At 44.0% G+C, this 20,789-nt stretch overlaps 1 protein-coding gene across 1 annotated transcript in view; it reads left to right on the top strand.

Annotated features, from left to right (window-relative positions):
- Positions 1 to 16,917, top strand: part of LOC120850870 (plasma kallikrein-like) — a 44,603-nt gene extending 27,686 nt beyond the window's left edge. The window contains exons 2-7 of the mRNA XM_040223547.1: positions 103 to 283; positions 6,142 to 6,268; positions 9,504 to 9,639; positions 12,969 to 13,082; positions 15,077 to 15,267; positions 16,696 to 16,917. Of these exons, the coding sequence (XP_040079481.1) occupies positions 103 to 283; positions 6,142 to 6,268; positions 9,504 to 9,639; positions 12,969 to 13,082; positions 15,077 to 15,267; positions 16,696 to 16,917 (971 nt within the window). The remainder of the gene's footprint in view (positions 1 to 102; positions 284 to 6,141; positions 6,269 to 9,503; positions 9,640 to 12,968; positions 13,083 to 15,076; positions 15,268 to 16,695) is intronic.
- Positions 16,918 to 20,789: the final 3,872 nt, after the last annotated feature.

A 20,789-nucleotide genomic window follows, 5' to 3' on the forward strand; every position in this document is an offset into this window, starting at 1 on the left:
AATCAAATGCATCGGCCGGCTATTTTCTTTCTATAAAGTATTGCCTCCTACTAATTCCAAGTAACCATTACCAATAAAACGTTTCAAATCCGTTTCGTTCAGAGAATCGTGGACTTGTTACAAAAACGCCTGACTCTCTGATAAGCGAACGGATTTTGAACGGCACTAACGCAACTCTTGGAGCTTGGCCATGGATGGTTGAAATTTTAGATGCATTCGGACACCGCTGCGGTGGAGCCCTGATCAGCTCCCAACATGTGTTGACAAGTGCTCAATGTCTGACGTAAGCAATTTATATCTACTATTCTGTAAGGTTGCTATTGAATCAATCCCAAAGCAGTCTAAAATAGTTTCGTTATATCAACAATAATCAACAGTTTTACGAAACTCAAGAAACACAAAATGCCAGTGACACTTAACCTGGAAAGTACTGCCGTATTTTCCCGACTGTGGTGTGCACACGGCTCATAGGTCGTACTTCGTGCCCAGAAGGCGACGTCAGTTGCGAGTATAAACTATAAACCGCATGTAAGCGATTTCTTGAGCGCCGAGGCAAGCGACGGCGACCCGCTTCGCTGCCACTCGGTCAGTCGAGCGACGAACCAAACCGCAAGGAAGCAGCGGGAGCAAGTGACCAAGGATATGAGCGACTTTTTCCAGCAATCCAGAAACCGAGCGACGCGACGAAAGACAGTGAGAAATCTTCGTCGCTCGTCGCTGAATCTCGTCGCTATCGCCGTATCTAGTCTCGTCAATCGCTAAATCGCTTACATGCGATTCAGCCCTAAACGTCGGCTATGAGTTAAAGGTCAGTTTTGAGGTAAGCTTCAATTGTGAGTACAGCCCTAGTCCTCTACGTCGTTTGCTTGTCCTTGTCCTTTGCGCTTTAGTGTATATTGCCTAGTATACGTAAAAACAAACAGCTCTCCTAACAGCACGCCTTAAAAAATGCCCACTTTGTTAGTTCAAAAAGAAGCTTGTATCATACATAAATCATCACTAACCGACTCCGTCATTCACAAAATCCGTCATGTCTAGTCATAATGAACGATCTACAAAAAACAAAAATCAATCCTTGTACTTTACGCACCTGGGAATAGTCCGACCCCCATAAACGTTAAAGTATTGAATGTATATATTCCACAGACTAGTTCGGAGAGCACGGTATCGGACCTGGATAGCGTTGTTTAAAACGCGATCGTTTAAATTTGTTTCAAAAGACATTAACAAGTTGCTTTCGGGATGAAGAAAAACAGTGTTTATTAATTTCCCCATGCTCCCCTACAACACCACCACACACTACAGAGAACGTAAGCATATCGTAATAGACCCTTTTCCAAAGTCCGCGCCATCGCCTGTCCGCCATTGCTCGCTCACATACTCTGAGCGTGTATTGGACACGAAGACTGCGTCATCGTTCGGCGAGCACTCGGATCCAATCACGCGCTTCGGGTCCCAGCAATGGCGACCGCCAATGTTGTTGGCAAAACTTTTGAAAAAAGGCTATTGGGGTAGGAGACGTGGGGCACGCTCCTCAGTCGATACACGTCGGAAGTCGATTCATTGACCCGCAGGTAGAGCATACACTCTAAAAAAAAGGGTATCACCTTACACCCTTTTGTCCCATATAATACACTCCAAAACTTCATTTCGACGTACAGCGCCCTATAGTCGAACAGACTGCACCAAATTTTACCAGGGGCTTGAAAACGGTGCGATATAAAGTATTAAATTGCTAAAGTACGTATCAAAGACCAAAGAAAAAAAACACGAAGCTTTTGCAGTACGGCCGAGAAAACTCCGATAATCTTTTTTGTAGTCAATAATACGTACATCAGCTAGCTTAATAAGTTGTACCACACGGCTATCAAGCCCCTCGTAAACTTTGGGGCCGCCTGTTCAATTATAGGGCGCTGTACGTCGAATTGAAGTTTTTGGGTGTATTATATGGGACAAGGGGTGTAATAATACACCTTTTTTTCTGAGAGTGTAGGGAGGCGGCCGAAGATGTGTGGGTGCGATTTCTGCAGGTAGCGAATGAGTGTGTATTTGATTCATTCTCTCCGTTTCTGTACATCCTTTTCCTTCTGTAGTCGTGTTAACCAAACCGGTTTTTCTGATATTTCCTGTCACGGGTATGCGTAGTCCGCGTGTAACATATCTATTAAACATGGATACCGCGCGTGCCGCAGCTGCGAGAGAAGACCCTCTCCTCGTCTTGGTTGCTTGCGGCACCACCAGATGGCTGTTCGATGTGCGGCTATTTAAAGCAAATGGTAGCTTCAATTAGTGGTCGAGTGGGCTAACGCTTTAAGTGGCCTCGAGGGCTAACGCCTCTCAGCTTGGAGCGTGGAGCGAAAGCTTGCGCTGGGAACCTCCTGGGTTCGATCCCCGCCGCCCCCGCTCGTCTCGATCTGGATAAATTTCGTACCGGAACGCGCTCGTGGAATCACTACTGCGTGATGCACGTTGGAACCCCCAGGTTAGCGGTTGCACTGCACTGGCTAAATTTCTCATCGACAGCTAAGAGACAGATCACCCGCTGAGGCGTGTATCCTCAAGGTAGTATAAACATAAAAAGCAAGTAAATTGTAAATTGTTCTTTGCCCTATTTGTCACAGTGGAAGATAACACAAAAAGGGTACGCAGTACGCATTAAAAAAGTAAGTGGAAACTTTCAAGAGGGGCGAGAAAACGTCGAATGGAATACCGTGAAACATATGTAGAGAATCGCGCTAAGCGTGTTTTCACAGTCCAAGAAGCGACAGAACATTTCTAGCTGATAGAGGGCGCGAGAGTCGCACCAGCCGCATCAGCATCAGCAACACGGCGGCGGCCTAGGAGCGTTTTTCGGAAAGGTGTATCGAGGAGGCTATGTCTGAGTGGGAAGAGCGCGCGCCCAGGCACCATAGGAACGAGACAAATTGTCTCCCTTTCTTTCTTCCTTAGTCGCGCCGTATGTACGGCGGAACCGCTGTTGCCTGAAATTACTCGGGCGCGCGCCAGCAGAACATTATATGGTCGATCGCATCGCAGTGTTCGTCGTGCTCTGTGTCCCCATATGTATATATATGTGTTTTTTTTTTTTTTTTTTTTTTGTAACTGAACAGATTTGTTTAAAAAAAGGCCGTGAAAGTTAGAGTAATGCGGTTGGTGCAAGTGAGTTATACCGCCAGGCTTACATAGTCTAGCTTGCTAATCGTTATAATCAGCCGGCTAATAAATTAAAAATCGCGAATTAACTATTTAATAATATAAATATAGGACTTATTCTTCCAACTATAAATTGTTCTGCGTCATTGAAAATTACTAAATCAACCCCTTTTACAAGGATATAACGCAAGGGAAATATATTACGGCATTCCGTAAAAACGCTCAATTTGGATGCTTTTCCAGGTTTCGATTTCTTATCGGAGAGCATCTCGCCGCCCACGGTCCTGCTCCCCAGTGGCTGAGGCGCGCAACACGTGCGCCCAACTTCGCTCCATGCTACGAGGGAGGCGAGAGGGTGGCTTCGCGCCACGACCTCCGGGGGGCAGGACCGCGGGTGCGAAGATGCGCTCCTTAAGAAAGCGAAACCTAGAAACGCGTCCAAATGGAGCGTTTTTGCAGAACGCCGTAAAATGCTCCCCCAGCGTTGTATCCTTCTAAAAAAAAGTTGATTTAGTGGTTTTCGACGATGCTCAGCAAGTTTTTAATATGAACTATATATATGTCGACTTTTATTAATTAAAAGTTATTAAGAAATTTTAATTACTTAATCAACTTATCGTTACAATTACCCCCTTTACTATGTCCTCCTGGCCGCATAACTCACCTGCACAAACCGCATGAGTAACTTTAATGTATTTTTTTAATCAAATCTGTTAATTTAAAAAAAACACCCGGTGTACCTATATCTATCTATCTCCCCCCCCTCTCTCTTTCTCTCACTCTCTCTCTCTCTCTCTATATATATATATATAACTGGTAAGAAAAAAAACCTTTGGTGAAAACAGCAACAATGGATGATTTATTCTTCGACGTTTCGGCCGGACTCCGTCTCTCCCTGACGAAGGCCGGACTCCGGCCGAAACGTCGAAGAATAAATCGCCCGCTGTTGCTGTTTCCACCGAAGGTGTTTTTTCTTCCATATTATGTACCCACGCCTTCGGCCTCCCGCCACCATGCCCGTTAAACAGGGTGATACAAGGAGACGGCAGGCTCTTTAAATCGACCGCAAAATTCGGTTTCTTAACCTATCACACTACGACTTTGTGCAGCGTTGCCCACAGATGGTGCATTTTTTTTTTGTAAACTTTGCAAAGAGCGAACTTACCTGAGGAAAAAGTAAAGAACGAAAAAGGCTTAGCTCCTATGGAAACGCAGCGACGCCACCGATCTTCAAACAACACGACTCCGTTTCGCACGGGACACAAGAGATGGCGCAACGAACGCCGCCAACGAACGAGCCAACGTTACTAAAACATTCAGTTGGGAAACTCGCCGTCGAAACCTGGGCTGCTGGCGTCCACCGAGACCGAGCTAAAAGCGACAACAGCGCCACTCTTTATCATTTGTCTGTACTGTGGTCACCTTGAGCTTTTTGAAAGCCCGTCTTTGCGTAAAAACAAACGAAAAAGACTCTTTTTGTATGAAATTTATTGGAGTTTAGTACAAAAAGAGGGGCGCGTTACGTTTTTAAAATATTTAGTTTGCAGCGTTTTGCGGCACAAGTAATATTGTTTTTATACAACCATGCCTCAGCGGGCCTTTCAGGTAGCGCGTCCCGCCCTAGGTGCATTTCAACTTCGGTAGTTGAGCGCGGCGCGTCCGCCGGGGAGACGGGGGTGGCACCCTTGTAACCTCTACCGCTGTATCTGTTCTTAAAGCCAAAATAGAAGTCACGTGCAGTTCCTCGAGTGGCTGCTGCCACTGGAGGAACTGCACGTTGTGTTCGTCATTAGCTCTGTGCTCGGAGACAGATTGGGGCCACTTTTTCAAAACTGTCTCTGTGGGAGTTTCCCAACTGAGTGTTTTAGTAACGTTGGAACGAGGATACGGCGCCGAGAGCCAGCGTCTTTAGCAGACAAACTTTTCGACTCAGAAGCGGCGCGCGTTCCGCAGGCGGCGACAGTCGCAGAAACAAAAACAGGCGCGGTAACAACAAGGAACTGGAGTTCCTTGTCTGCTAAATACGCCGGCTCTCGGCGTTGTCTGCTCGTTCGTTGGCGGCAGTTGGCGTCGCGTGTTTGAAGACCGGTGGCGTCGCTGCGTTTCAATAGGAGCTAAGCCTTTTTTTTTTTTTTACTTTTTCCTCAGGTAAGTTCGCTCTTTGCAAATTTTACACAAAAATGCACCATCTGTGGGCAACGCTGCACAAAGTCGTAGCGCGATAGGTTAAGAAACCGAATTTTCCGGTCGATTTAAAGAGCCTGCCGTGTCCTTGTATCACCCTGTGTATATATATAAGTGAAGTAAGGTAAATATGAAACAATGGACCGGGAAACGTTAATAAGTCAAAGATGCGTACTGTCGAAGTCTCTAATACGATGTTCATTACGACGTTTCGAGCGGGGACCGCTCTTCATCACATATAAAAAAACCTAAATATAGGCTGTTCGAAATTTAGAAAAAAAGAACTCTTTGAAGGACAAAAACTGCCGGCCTTAGTGGACGTCAAGAGTTGCAAAAACGTAATAATTAGCAAGATAATTAGCTAAAATGTATTCATTAATGTTTTAGTTAGTGAAAACAAACATGGGGTTAAACTGAGAAACTTGCCAAGCATCATCCGAAACCGCTGAAACAACTCTTTTTTAGAAATACATAAGGCAGCTGCAGGGAGAGCATTTTACGGCGCTCTGAAAAACCGCTCAGTTTGAACGCGTCATCGGAGCGCATCTTTGCACCCGCGGTCCTGCCCCCCAGTGGCTGAGACGAGCAACACATGTGAGCCCTAGACGCTGACGTCACGTGAAACGCGTAAGTCTTCGGCGGAGTGCAATGTAGTATTTTCCAAACTTTTGAACTGATCAGCTTTCTTTAGTGAATAAATTCAATCAGGAGGACGCAATAGGTTTCAGGTGGTGTTCATATGACGTTCCTTTAAAGTAGAGAGTAAGCACAGAAATAATAATGCTATGTGTTATCAAATTACAGCCAAACATTCAAGAAATCCATTAGAGTTTTGCTCGGGAGCTATTCCAGGCAGCAAGCAGAGAAAGGACTGGAGGAAGAAATTGAATCCATCTGCATGTACCCTCAATTTGTAAAGGACAAATTCGAGGCAAGTGACCGCATGAACGCTCTCATAAAAATTGTTACCTCACCAAGATGTTGTGAATAATATTCAATAGCAATCAAACTTAATTAAATTAACTGAACTACTCCACTACTAATTGTTATAAAAACAAAACAAAATTAAGAAAAATAACTATCGATATGGCCTGCTCTTGCAGCATATACTAAATATTTGTCTAAATCTCACTTTATTTCTCGTTGACGTTAGACACATGATGTACTTTCGGGAAAGTCAATGCGCTGATAGTATATATTATTATAAAATGCTTTTGTAATGTTACCGCTAAAGGGAAGACTAAAAAAATGAAAGCCGTTTACAACTCCCTGTAACGCCGAATTGTAGCGCAGCTCTTGAGGAAGAGGGAAGGGTACTGAGGGGAGGGTATATTTCTCCTCCCTCGTGATCCTGCCTGCTACTCCGGAACGAAAGGGCTCCGGTTCGAAGCCGGCCGAGGGACAAGAGATAAAAGTCTTTTAAAATAATTTTTTCGGAGTAATGAAATTTTGGATTCGTCCCCCCTGCTCAATCTCCCCGCTCCCCTCCTTTCTCCTCCTCCCCTCACGGGGGTCACGTGATCTCGGGGGGGAGGGGGGTGGACACGTCACCTCCGGACCTGGGGGGGGGGGGGGGGGGGTCGCGCGACCTGGGGGGGTCACGTGACCTGGGGGGGGGTCACGTGACCTCGCGGTTACGCCGACGGCGACGCCACTCAGGCTGGAAACGGGCGCCTAAGGGCTGCTCTCTAAAAAAGTGAAAGCCGTTTACAACTCCCTGTAACACCGAATTAGAGCGTAGCTCTTGAGGAGGAGGAGAGGAAGGTACCTAGAGGGTACTGCCCCTCCTCCTCTTTTGCCCATCCCCCATTTTGGGGAAAATTTTCCCCTAACTTTATTGGAAAAATACCCCACTAAATTAGGCGGTGAAAATTTTCCGCTAGATTTAGCCCGAAAAATTTTCCGCTGGATTTGGCGGGGAAATTTCTCCCCTAAGTATAGCGGAGAAATTTTTTTGCTAAATTTAGTGGGGAAAATTTTTTGCTAGATTTAGCAAGAACATTTTTCCGCTAAATCTAGCGGGAAAAATTTTCCGCTAGATTTAGCGGGGAGATTTTTCCGCTAAATTAAGCTGGGAAAGTTTTCCGCTAAGTTTAGCGGGGATATTTATCATCATGCACCGCGCGGTTACGCCGACGGCGACGGCGACGGCGACGGCGACGGTGACGCCGACGCCGCTCAAGCCGCAATCGGGCGCCTGAGAGCTGCGCTCTAAAATGCCAGTTATCCAACAGCTCAAAAAATGTTCAAAAGGCTAGAACTGAAAAATTGAAACGTGCATGGACATTCGAATGCTTCATTTCGAGAAGCAATGCTTAAGCGAGTTCGGTGTGTCAGATAATAAAACCTCTCATATCTGTGCTGCAACGGGCGACGTTGTCAGTTTTATGAGAGACCTGCATTAACCAGGTGGCGCTGTAAGTCTTTATTCCAAGTACCACCTCCCGCCAATATTTTTACTTTCTTCTGGTGGTAGGGAAGTAACCGCCCCACGGCGACACCAGTATCATGAAGCTGTTCGTGTACATGGATTTGAGAGCGCTTGAAGCTGGTGACTCGGTAAGACGTGATTTGTATTATGGGTTAAGTTTAACTGTACAATTAATGTGCCAGGAGTTAACGAGAGCGTTTGTCGACTGCAAGCAGTTACGCCTTTGAGCCCGCGATCTTGCTCTTGACGCGAAAACGCCGACGTGCAGCCAACCCGCACAAGAATCGACCGCCACTAAACTGCAAGCGCTCTGCATGCTTCAAGTTCTTCCCTTACTCAAATCTAGGTTTTCTGGAAGATCTTCTGGAAGCATTGAGAGGAATTTCCGTTGGTTTTACGGCAGCTTTAGGGCTATGTTTGGAGATTCGTATGCCCTATTAAAGATATTACTAAATTCAGGTAACGCTGCGCAGATTTTAAAGGCTGGTTTTCGAACTTTCGAACAATGTTGTGAAGGACTATTTCTTCTATATAGAGCATACAATTAATATCGCAAATATTGCAAAACATTAACACTAGTTAAATGCAGTTTTAATGCTATCTCATAGATGGCGCCTGAGTACCAGGCAACGTGTTATCTTGTCACAAGCGAGCGCAAGTCTGCCCAAAGCCCTTGGTTGGAGAAAAACGCAAGGGTGTGAACCGGCCTTGCGTAAACTACCATGCCTTTACCACCAAAGTTTTACTGCGTCCGTCACCCTTTGAATATATCGCGCCTTCCAATGAAAGCCAGCAACCTTCCGTTCTAATAAAAAGCTAATATTACTATCTAATTCGTTGTGTAAATATTATGAAAACCCTTTCATGAGGACTATAGTATAATGAAATGCGTGACAAAAAACAATTGAAGCTTATTTAATTACGTGAGTTGAGAACTTGTTAGAATAACCTATCCATTAATCCATTCATTCACTAATCAACAATAACGATCAAGCAATTATTCTGTCAAAAGGGGTTTGCAAAAGGGTTTGGCAACAATTCTCTAGGGTTGCCAAACTCAACATCAACAACTTATTTACTAGCGAGAATTCGTGTCGTCCGGAAAGAATGGTGTTTAGCGCACCACGGCTTGTTGCCGAACGTAAATAATTTATTTTGTTTTCGCAGCTTGCAAAGTGAGAGGCAATCTGAAGTACAGCTGAAATTAATATCATGTGTGTACGTACAGAAATGGATTGCCTTCATGTGGAAAAAATCTGCTAAGTACAATGTGTGATGATTATCTTAATATTTGCTGTAAAACTTTGTTTCCTACTTCACACTTCTCAATTGCTCAAGTAGTGCTTGGCAGCTGTCAAATTGATGGCACTAAAAAGTACGAACGTGTTTTGTTTTTATTTTATCCTCTACTTCTGCAATCATCTCGCGGAATTTGAATCAATACAGCAAAAAATAATAAATAAAATTATCCTTCTTTAATAAACCGCATACAGTTGTTTCGTCCCTAGGGTTATAAATGAAGTCTGGAAAACATTCAAAATATTGAAGTTTTATCCTCCTCCAGAATAGCCGCATTCAAACTTTTATTACTCTGATTGTCGCCGATTTGTTCATGCCCAGGGCTAATAATTAAATTTAAATTTTATGTATCGCAATATCCTAATCTGAAAGTATGTAATATTGTTCTCATTCAACTTAGATTTATAGCAAACCACTTGTACCCTTCTTTTTTTAGACTGACATTGCCATCGTAACACTGAAAAGACCTGTGGAATATACACAAACCATTCTTCCAGTCTGTCTGCCCGATATCAATGACAATCCAGATTGTGAGGTTCCCATGTATGTTGCTGGATGGGGATACACTGAACGTAAGAGCAACTAATAAGGTTGTCATTCAAAACACCTAAGGCTAATAATATCTAAAAAAACGAATATTTTAGAGGTTTCTGTCTGTCCACATCGTGTAAAGCTGCTTGCGTGTTCCGTAACGTTCCGAAAGAACGCCTACTCAAAAGGAAGAATTAAATGGTGAAAAACAGGGGGGGGGGGGGGCTATCTTTGGGGATGCCACAGCAAAACTTTATAAGGAATTAATCTTAAACACCCTGGCACCGGCTACAAGCCATGTGACGCGGGAACTGATACCGCGGATCGCGGATACGACAAATTCGCGTTTCGCGGTGCGAAGAACCCATAACTCGTGGAAACTGATACCGCAAAGGGCGGACGCAGCAGGTGCCATTTTTATGGCGCCATAAAGACGCGGTAACCCTCTACAACTTTGCCTGTCACAATTGTCAGACTTGCCGGTACAGCAAATTCCGCGTTTGGTGCGATTCCTCTCGGATATCGCGTGACGTCCGACAGGAATCAGGAGGTGGGCGATGTTTCGGAATCTTTATGTTACAAATATTTAGCCAGAAAAACGGCATGCCCACTCGGGGGCGTCCGTTCTCTCGGAACTTTACGGCAGTTTGGAACCACAAAGAGTTGGTTCCACCTCTGGTATTTATCAGCGTTGCCGTTTTCCTCATCAAAAAAACAAAACCTTTTATTTTGGGACCTTTCTAGTTTTGCATTCTTATTATTGAACTCCCAAATGATGTATTTTCCATCTTACGGCTGTATACTGATGACTGTATGGTTTGCCGAAATATTGACATTTATTCGGAACACACCATTACACAACGTGACCTTAATCGTATTCTTAGCTGGCGTAATAACAGGAAAATGGCGGTGAGCGTTTGGACGTGCTACAATGTGCCGTTTACAATATAACTTTCCATTCCTTTGCCCATAATCTATATATATTTAACTTGTAGCGTTAGACGAACAAGTGTAGTCGTTTGGCGTATATTTTACTGAAAATATTTCTTGAGGAACATACCTAGGATTTACAAAATGCTCAAAAAACCTCCACGACTTTTTTTTTTTTAACATACTGCTACTACAAGAGCATGAGCACATTTCAATTAGGCCAGGGTATTTCTGTCAAAACTGCCTTTGGTTAATACTGATGCATAATATATACTCAAACAAAACAAAAATCGAAAAGAGTAGGTTTGGTACTATACTCCGTTTCACCCTGCGATAAACTAGGGCCCGAAGGCCCTCGTTTATCGCAGGGTGAGACTGAGAAAAGTGCGCATCCGAATTTCAAAAGAGTGCACGAGAGAACTTTCGATACGCAGAGTACGAAGAGCATTAATTTTTCGGAAATGTTTCTCTGTTTTCAAAAGGGCACTAGTTTATAATGGTGAAGGAAAGGTACAGGGTATTCAGTCTCACGAACATTCATGCCATATTTTGTAAACATGTCAACTGTTTGGAGAAGCTGGAGGGCGCAAGTCGTTTAGCCAATCAAATCCAATCTTTGTGAACGCACCTGGACCCGTATCCCCCGTCCACACGCAGTCCGTACATACGCTCCCTTGTCGAACACTCGATCTGACTCATCTTCATTTCTTAATCAATACTGGTTCTTATCCCGGATTCTCTTCGTCACATCGCATACAGATATTATTTAGTCCCTTCAGTAGTCTTCAGTAGTAGCAAGCGTACGCAGTCAGCAAACAAGTCACGTGGCTTTATCGGGTTCCTTATTGGACCCAGCGGTCTGTAGCACTGGGCATTAGTCCATCGTACGATGAGACGGAGTATATTCATACATTAATTCGCAAATGTCCCATCAAGATAGCGAAGTTAAAAATGTAAACGCAGTACGTAATTGATGTTTCATATGCTCCTTCTGTCCAACGATAGTTCAAGGATGAAATCGGATACACAGTACCATAGCGTCAACGTTTTAGAATAATTTGTTAAATTTCCGGTGATAATCCCTTTGGGTGCTGCAGTATACCCCTGTAAAAACAAATTAGGTTATACCTAACTAACAGTTAGAGTTCGTTTATTACACGAAATCACGACACTGCTTTTTATTTGTGGTACAATGGCAGATTAAACTTTTCAGGTATTATTAAAAGCGCTTTTCCAGTACACTGTTACGCGTCCACCGAAGGGCCTATCAAATTATAATTCTATAGAATACATAAAATCTGCATTTAAACTATTTCATTGCTTCGAAGAAACTCTTTTAAACATTAGAAATTCAATGTGCGGTTGAGCAGCACCTATATTATATTTCCTACGGTTTTAAAATCAGAGGTTCATCGTAAAAAAAATGCCAAATTTAATACTCGCTCTTAAGAAAATGTTTGAGATGTTACAGAAACCATTAACACTTTATTTTCCTTTTTTTTTCTTGCAATATGCTCTTTTTAAGCATGTTTCCTTGTCATCACGTAAGCTTACTTGCTGTGCTGTATGAGAGTGACGGCTCGGAACGGCAATGTTCGTAAGAAACTACCTCAAGAAAGAACTTTTTTTTACGAATTATACCAGATACCAGATATTTATATAGTAAAATGAACGCGTCCGCGTTAGCTACAGTGATTATAGCGTCAAAAAACAAACTCAAAGGTTTTGGCAGCAAGGGAAAGTTGAGGTGCAAAATTCCCGTCAAAGTAATTTATGGTTCACTTATTCATATAAGCAGTTAAATAAAAATACTGTATTCCTTCAGAAAGCCCAAGGCAGTTCTTTTGGGATAGTGATTTCGGCATACGCGTAAATCGCGTAGAATTCATCCCCTTTTATAAAAAAAATAAAAAAGCAAACAAAACGTAATTTAGGTGTTCTTTGCTAACTGGTAAAATCGGCATGGCATTATGAAGCGTAGTGGTGATGCGAACGCAATAAATTAGTAAAAAAACTGAGCTGTCGCTTGCTGGTCTCACTGACTTTTCTTCGTATAACTCAATGCTGGCCAACGCCTCGATCCAAGGCCCAAATCTGCAAAAACTGTTCTAAAAATTGTCCACATTGCTTTACAGAACGTCTAAATACATTGCGATTATAATGTGTATTCTAAAGTCCTCACCGTGTGTATAAAACCTCAAGATAGCAAGTGTGATGTATGGTGCCAAGCAAAGATAAAATCGCCTTCGCTCTACATACATCCACGGCAATGAATATTATTAACAATTTAGTTTATAATTATACATGCATATTACCTGGGACTCCACTCGCAACAATTTGTTGTAATCATTTAACGATATTGATGCACTCTTAAATGCTAGCACCTACAGAATCCAGCTACATTATTCAATATCTATTCTTTTTTTGCTCCTTTTTGCAGCGATCGTGTGGAAGAACCAGTTTTTGTCTGAAGATGTGGACGGGTCTCATGCCAAAGAAGATTTGATGACAGTAAACTCCGGCTCCGAGAAAAAATCCCAAGAAGTAACTGAAGGTGGGGTATACCGATGGCACACAGATGTGCTTAAAGGGGCGCTAACAGGTCAAAATAAGATTTTCTTTATAATCCGAAACGATTGAAAACGATGCCTGGACAGTATCCTGAAACTTCGAAACTTGGGAACTCAGTATTTGGGGAGTAAAAAAAAACAATTTCCCAAATCCGAATTTGAGCTTCCCACGCCATCCGCGCTAGTGCAGTGACGTCTAAGATTGAATTGTCCTGCAACTCAAGTTTCTTTCACGCCTCCAAACCATCCCGTCCCGAAGTGTGTTCGCCCTCGTTCCGCGATTAAACTCTCGTCTCTGTGACAGCCGCCTGCTGCTGTGAGCAGATGACGATTCACTTTCGAGTTTGAAGTTATTTTAGGTCCCTTTCATCGATCTCAATTTACTTGAAACGGTGCGAGGTCGAAGAGGACGCGCAGTGGACCTTGTCGCCGACGTGAAGGACCACGTCGCGCCGGTTCTGCGTGAAAGGCTGCCCCGGCGGAGTTACCACCGAAACTACGGTAAAACAGACACCGAACGCAGTTGTTGTGACCGCTTGACGATTTCTTGTTTGAAGTCTGAGAGGTCATCGGGCATTTAAAAAAGAGAGCTTCGTCCGATTCCCCCACTCACCGATCATCCTCACTGCCCTTTATGCCGTGCGCCGCCGGCAGCGCCATGCTTATTGAGGGATGATACAAAGCCAGTGGGCGACGTTACTTCTGACTCCGATTTTCGGTATTTCCAAAACAAGGGCCGTAGCGCGTTCACAATTGCGTTAAAACACATGTTTTACGAATGTCCTTACTAAATATTTAGGAAATTTCGCTTACAAAACTTCTAAATTTCATATTGTTGGCGCCACAAATAAAAAGATAGGAGGAGGTGAGACGAGGAAGAGAATGGCGCCAAAAAGCTCGCTTGTAGGAAATGTTTTTCTTTCTTGTTTTCTTGCGTTGCCGTATTTTTTCTGTTTCTGTCTAGAAACGGATAACTTGCGTCGTTTTTAACCACAAAAAAAACGACCTTTGGGGTGTTAGTGTCCCTTTAAGAACGTTGTTGCGGTATTGGCTTGCTATTAAAGCGTCTAACAGCTTAGGTTCACGTATCCATAAGGTTCAATGCTTCTGGGGCACAACTGCTCCAAATATCTAGTACAAAAATAATAATTTTACCTTTCACTAGGTATTCTCCTTCCTATACTGGCATTCTAGTGTCATTAAGAGCCTGATTTCATGATACCCTCCATGCTAAAAAAATAACTGTAGATAGAGGGATACACTACCTGAAGCAATAGAATACTGAAAGTATATCTCAGTAGAACAAGCTTAATTCGAAAACTCAGAAACAGGGTTTTAATGGTGAAACTCGCCTCGAACGTGTTGCGAAAGATGTTCCAGCATTACAACTCTCATGGTCTCATCATTTAATTTCCGGCGGTTTAAATCCAGATACCCTACAATTAGCGACGTTTTACAAGTATATTCTTATTCATAACCAACAAGATTCCTTTTGATGATAATGTGATTAGTACAAAGGTGCAAGCGAGCTGGACATGAATAATCCCTGCGAAGGGGAACCTAGGAAAAACACAAATCTCCAAAAACAGCTAGGTGACTCTTGCGCTACTTCAAAAATCCTTCTGGTCCTGATATCAAACCAGGGACGTCTCTATTTCCAGTGGAAATGTTTGCTTGTATTTGGTACTACTTGCTTCCCTTCTCCAGGGAATTAATAACTTTAAGATTCCTTCACACCACAAACGTTAAGCAATTTTACCTGGAGAAGATACAGATATACTAAAGTCTATCTCGCAATAACAAATGTTCTTGCGTTTTTTGTTTTTTTTTTAAATCTTCCACAACTCGTGAAGAACAATCTCGCAAGATAGAGCTTAATTGGAAAAGACATTAACGGTTTCCAAACTCAGTTCGAATCACGAGAAAATGTTTCATGGTCAGCTTAATCCGTCGGTCTCCATCTGATTTTATATTTCAGACACAACCGAGCATTTCGACTATGACACTGGTGTGACACCAGGGTACCCGTTCAAAAGTAAATTTCCTGATATGCTGCAAGAAGCCAGGGTTCGGTTAATCCCAAATGAACAATGCGATAAGCTGTATAACGACTCGTCACTTCATGGGAACATCGTTTGCGCTATGTACGACTTCGGATCAATATGCTCGGTGAGGACAAACATTTATTTTATTTTTGACCATATGCACCATTAAGTTATAAGACTGCAAGTCTTAAATACTGAAAATGGCCATTTTCTTTTCGAAGGCATTTTAAAACATCTGTAGTCAATATAAGTATCGTACGTAGGTGCTCACATGCGCTCAACGTCCCTAAAAACAGCTGGCAGCCCAAGGAAGACGGGGTGCAGCCAGTCCCCGTAATATTAATAGTGACAAAACTCAGATTACAACATTTTTTAGCGTCAGCAATCAAGAACGCTGGCGATTGTGGTCACTGACAGAATGAGAATGATAGGGAGTGTCTTCAGAACGCCCATTCGCCAGCAAACTTTCAGCGCCTTCAACAGTGCTTTGGAAGCGCACGCGCCCTTGAGGTGCACGAGACTTCAAAGCGTCGTCTAATGTCGGATGCTCGCGCTGTGGGCAGAACAACTGAAGCTCCTCCCCGCAATCATTCTGCACCTTCATCCCTACAACCACCACATTCCTCAATATATTTCTTTTTTGGACCGGAAGTCACGTGACTTCTCTGTGTTTTGGTTGTTTTTTTTTTTTGTCATGATAGACTGCCTCCACGACTATTATCTAGAAATACGAACAATCTCCATATGTTCAGCATTCTGCCTATACTTCGTTCACCATTAAGCTGGCAGTGCGATGGAAGCTACGCGCTCGCCGGGTCAATCAACCGCCTCCCTCTCATCAACTGACTCCGCTTTCGTGGTGGTAGTATGGGCGGGAGCGAGATTGTGTGGAAACATATAGACATAGAAGTGGTCCAAGAAGCACGTTGATTTCGCCGCACTGTCAGTGTATGAATGGAGTCGGTATAAAAATAAGCTCCGAGGAATGGGAGCCCAGGTGTATTCACCGTTTCTCTGGGACCCCCAGTAGAGCTCTTCGATGCAGTGCTCTCTGTGGTGATCACGGAAGTTTGATTGGCCATTTTAGAATTGATTGTTGTAACTTCTAAAGCTTCCAGAGTAGCGGACAGAAAAGTGTTGGTCAACCAGGACACACAGCATTAAGCATTTTAGTCGGCAGTTTAGTGTTTACATAGTTTCGCCTATACTGCTTTCAGTAACATCCAGAATCGTAAACTAAACCCGTTCCATCACTCAAATATCTCTTAATGTCTAGTGGCTCCTGCTTTGAGTTACAAAAACAAATTGAAATTGCGTGGCCGTGCAGACACGTTTCTTTCCAAGTACCTTTCAATGAGAGTATGCTTATTAGTAAATACAAGCCACGGGTTTCTTTGACACGAAAATGGAAGGCGTCAAACTAGCGCGATGGCTGCCCCACAATGCGCTATATCCTAATTAGAGGTGAACGAATGTAAATTAGCTTCCGCGTGGGTTCCCGCTATTTAAGCCCTTTAATTTCTTCTATTTCGGCTTTTTGATTCTTAAACAGGGCGACAGTGGAGGCCCGCTGGTGTACAAGACAAAGGATGACCGCTGGACCTTGATGGGACTAATAACCTCTACCGTGTTGCCATGCAATGTCACCGATCACCCGATGTACTTCGTTAGAATTAAGCCCTTCATGGACAACTTCATCCTTCCGTGCATTCAAGATCCTAGTAATTGCACATGCAAGCCAGCATTCGATACAAACCTCGGCATTTATAATTAGTGTGTTTTAGGAAAATCTAAAGACCTTTCATATCTCTATGTTATTAAAACAAATACTGAGATCATCTGTGCAACCTTCGGGCGAAATCACTTGTGCTGCATAGATGTTTAGAGTTTTAGAGAAAAAAAAACGTATCTGCTTTTTTGCATCTAGTTACCGAGTGTGTCCGCGTTAAGACCACCTATTAAGAAGACACTAAATATACCAAATTCACCATAATGGCGGCAGCAGAAACATGCTTCTTCTGCATGAGGTTCAAAGCGGCAAAGCTAGCTAATGCCGGACGTGCCGCAACGCTGACAGTGACTGAATTGAATCGGTTTTATTTAGACACTAGGTCAAGAGTAACAGGACAAAAGGCAGATTAACTCTGCCTGACATGGCCCTGTCACCCAATTACAATGCCCAGCAGGTGAAAACAAAAGCAATAAACATTAAAGGCGTAAAAGAAAATACAATAGAACATTAAAATCAATCAACACAGCATATTTTGTACAGAGCTCATACAATCAATCGCTAGTGCACCTAACACTTTGGAAATAAATGAAACGGGTAATACAACTCATACGCAATGAAAATATGATCTAAAAGTATTTACTCAACGTGACATGACAGAAGGTACCGCTTTGTACTAATTTTAAAGCTGTGTTTTGATACACGATCTGAAAATATTTTCCTAAGAGTGGGATGTTTATTCAAGAAATAAGGTATTCAGTATGCAAAATGGTGATGTCCAAAACGTTTCCTAGATTAAGGTATTCTATAGGAGCCGTGACGAAGATTGCATCGTGCGTTACTAGGAAGAGGTGCGTCCAAAAAAAACAAAAACGGGTGGGGTCACTGATTATTTTGTTATAGATATACTTTGAAAGTTTAAGAAGGAATAGCTGACTAATGGTAAGAAAACCTATTTAAAGAATATATGGGCTGTGTGGTCAGTACGCTAAAGGCTTTCTATACAGCGTATCGCTTTTTTTTTTGCAAAAGAAACAACCTATCAATTTTTTCTTTTTTTTTGTTTTTGAACCCTAAACCAAGAAACAGTAATGGAGAGGATAGTAAACTAAAGTATAGTGCAACTAACGTTTTAACCAGCATGAAACCAGCGATCTAATTTTATATAAAATACCAATAGATCTTGAGATGCTTGCATGTATTTTATTTATATGAGGTGTCCAGCCTAGATTTTCTTCAAAAAGAACTCCCAAAAATTTATAAACATTGACACGCTCGATTTCAGAGTCTTGGAATTTTAAAAGAATTTCACAATCGTCAGGTTTACTTCGTGGCTTACGAATTACATATTTTGTTTTAGTAACATTTAACTGAAGTTGATTAAAGTTATGCCAATCCGATAACTCGCTGAGCGACGTGTTAGCAGTGACTTCTAGATTACCTAAAAATGGACCAGAAAAAAATTAGCTTGTATCGCCGGCCTACAAAAGTATTTCAGAGGTGTTCGGTATAGGCACCAATATCATTAATAAAAATAATAAAAAAACAGAGGACCTAAAAAAGGCCTTGTGGAACCCCATGCGCAATTTGTTCTGACTTGGACCGGTATCCATTAAAACACGTGTATTGGGACCGACAAGATAAGTAACTACGTACCAAATCTAAAGCAACACCTCGAATTCCATTACACGGTAGTTTATAAAACAATATATTGTCACCGGTGCTAACCAAAGAAACAGGAAATAAACAGGAATAAATAAACGTTTAATGTGGCGAACTAATTGTGCCAAAAATAAAAAAGTCTAATAACAGAGCGTCGCGGGCGTCGAAGTCGGCGTAGCAGCAGAGTCGAACGCTGGGCGAAAACTGACTGCAGATCAGCACGCGGAGTCCCTCATGCACGCGTGTTGGGTTCTGGAACAATCGGCCTAGATTGTTCGGCGACTGGAACATTCGGAACTCGATCAGACGAGAATGTTCTCGAACTCACGAGAACGCAATGAAAGAATAAATAAAAGAGCATTCCACTGACTGGAATTGAACCCAGACTTTCTGCGCGACAGTCAAGCACGGTAACCACTCGGCCACGCGCGCGGTCGCTCGCCGACGAGCGTGGCATTACTCCCCCCTTTAAAAAGGCATCGTCTCGATGCCACGTAAAAGGCAACAAAAAAGAGCGAAACAAACAAAAAAGTGGGAACATACGGAGGCTCGCGAAACACAATCCTATCATGCGGTGCACAAGATCACAGCTCGCAGTCTTATCGCGCGTAGTACTGCTTGAGGCGCACGACGTGGACGACTTCCGGTCGTGGAGCGCGGCGTGATGAAGTCCGTGTTCCGTCGGGCATCACCTCGTAGTTCAGATCCCCGAGTCGACGAAGTACTTTGTAGGGTCCGAAGTAGCGATTTAGGAGTTTCTCACTGAGACCACGGCGGCGGATCGGTGTCCACACCCACACCCTGCCTCCGGGCTAGAAGTGGACGTTCCGACGACGAAGGTTGTAGCGGCCAGTGTCGAAAGGTTGTTGGGCTTGAATACGGTGTCTCGCGAGCTGGCGGACTTCTTCTGCCCGTTGGGCAACCACCTGGGCGTCGTCGCTTCCGTCGACAGCCGGTTCGTGGGGTAACATCGCGTCCAGCATTGTCGTTACTTTACGACCATGAACCAGTTGGAAGGGTGTCACCCCTGTTGTCTCTTGCACGGCCGTGTTGTAGGCAAATGTGACGTACGGCAACACCTCGTCCCATGTCTTGTGCTCCACATCGACGTACATGGAGATCGTGTCGGCGATGGTCTTGTTGAGTCTCTCCGTCAGCCCGTTGGTCTGCGGGTGGTACGCCGTTGTGCGCCGATGGCTGGTGTGGCTGAGACGAAGGATTTCTTGCGTCAGCTGGGCCATGAACGATGATCCACGGTCTGAGATCAAAACTCCGGGAGCGCCGTGCCGGAGGACGATGGACTCGATAAAGAATTTGCCGACTTCCACAGCAGTCCCTACAGGAAGGGCTTTCGTTTCGGCGTACCGTGTGAGATAATCTGTGGCGACAACAATCCATCTGTTTTCTTGCGTCGATGGTGTGAAAGGACCAAGTAGATCCATTCCGATCGGCTGGAACGGTACGGTCGGGGGAGCGATCAGATACAGGAGACCTGCCGGCTTCTTCGGCGGTTTCTTGCGTCGCTGGCACTCGTGGCAGGACCGTGTGTAGAAGTGAACGGTCTTCGGCAACTTGGGCCAGTAATACCTTTCACGAATTCGGGCCAGCGTACGGCTGTAACCAAGGTGTCCGGACGTCGGGTCGTCGTGACAGGCTTGGAAGATCTCCGCTCTAAGGTCGGTGGGCATTACCAGCACCCATGGTGTGCTGTTGTCTTCGAAGTTCTCCTTGTAAAGTACACCTTGTTGGAGGACGAAAGTCGGCAGGGCTCTCGAGACGACACGGGGGACAGTACCCCCTCGTCCTTCAAGGTGCTCGATTAGCGCGCGCAACTCAAGATCGTCTCTTTGACGACGTGCCATGTCGTCGGTGTTCACTGCACCTAGGAAGTACTCGTCGTCATCGTCGTTGCTGTTGCCGGAAGGTGTTTCGATGGGGGCTCTGGACAGGCAGTCGGCGTCGCTGTGCTTGCGGCCTGACTTGTAGAACACAGTCATGTTGAACTCTTGTAGTCGTAGACTCCATCGAGCGAGGCGTCCTTGCGGGTCGTTGAGGTTCGCAAGCCAGCAGAGCGAGTGGTGGTCCGTGACTACACGGAACGCGTTTCCGTACAAATACGGACGAAACTTCGTGATTCCCCAGATGACAGCAAGGCATTCTTTCTCAGTCGTGGAGTAATTTTCCTCCGCCTTGGACAGTGTCCGACTTGCGTAGGCGATAACTCGCTCGGTGCCGTCTTGCACTTGAACCAGTAC

This window comes from Ixodes scapularis, unplaced genomic scaffold, assembly GCF_016920785.2.
Source record: "Ixodes scapularis isolate PalLabHiFi unplaced genomic scaffold, ASM1692078v2 PGA_scaffold1__304_contigs__length_218370807, whole genome shotgun sequence".
NCBI lineage: Eukaryota > Metazoa > Arthropoda > Arachnida > Ixodida > Ixodidae > Ixodes > Ixodes scapularis.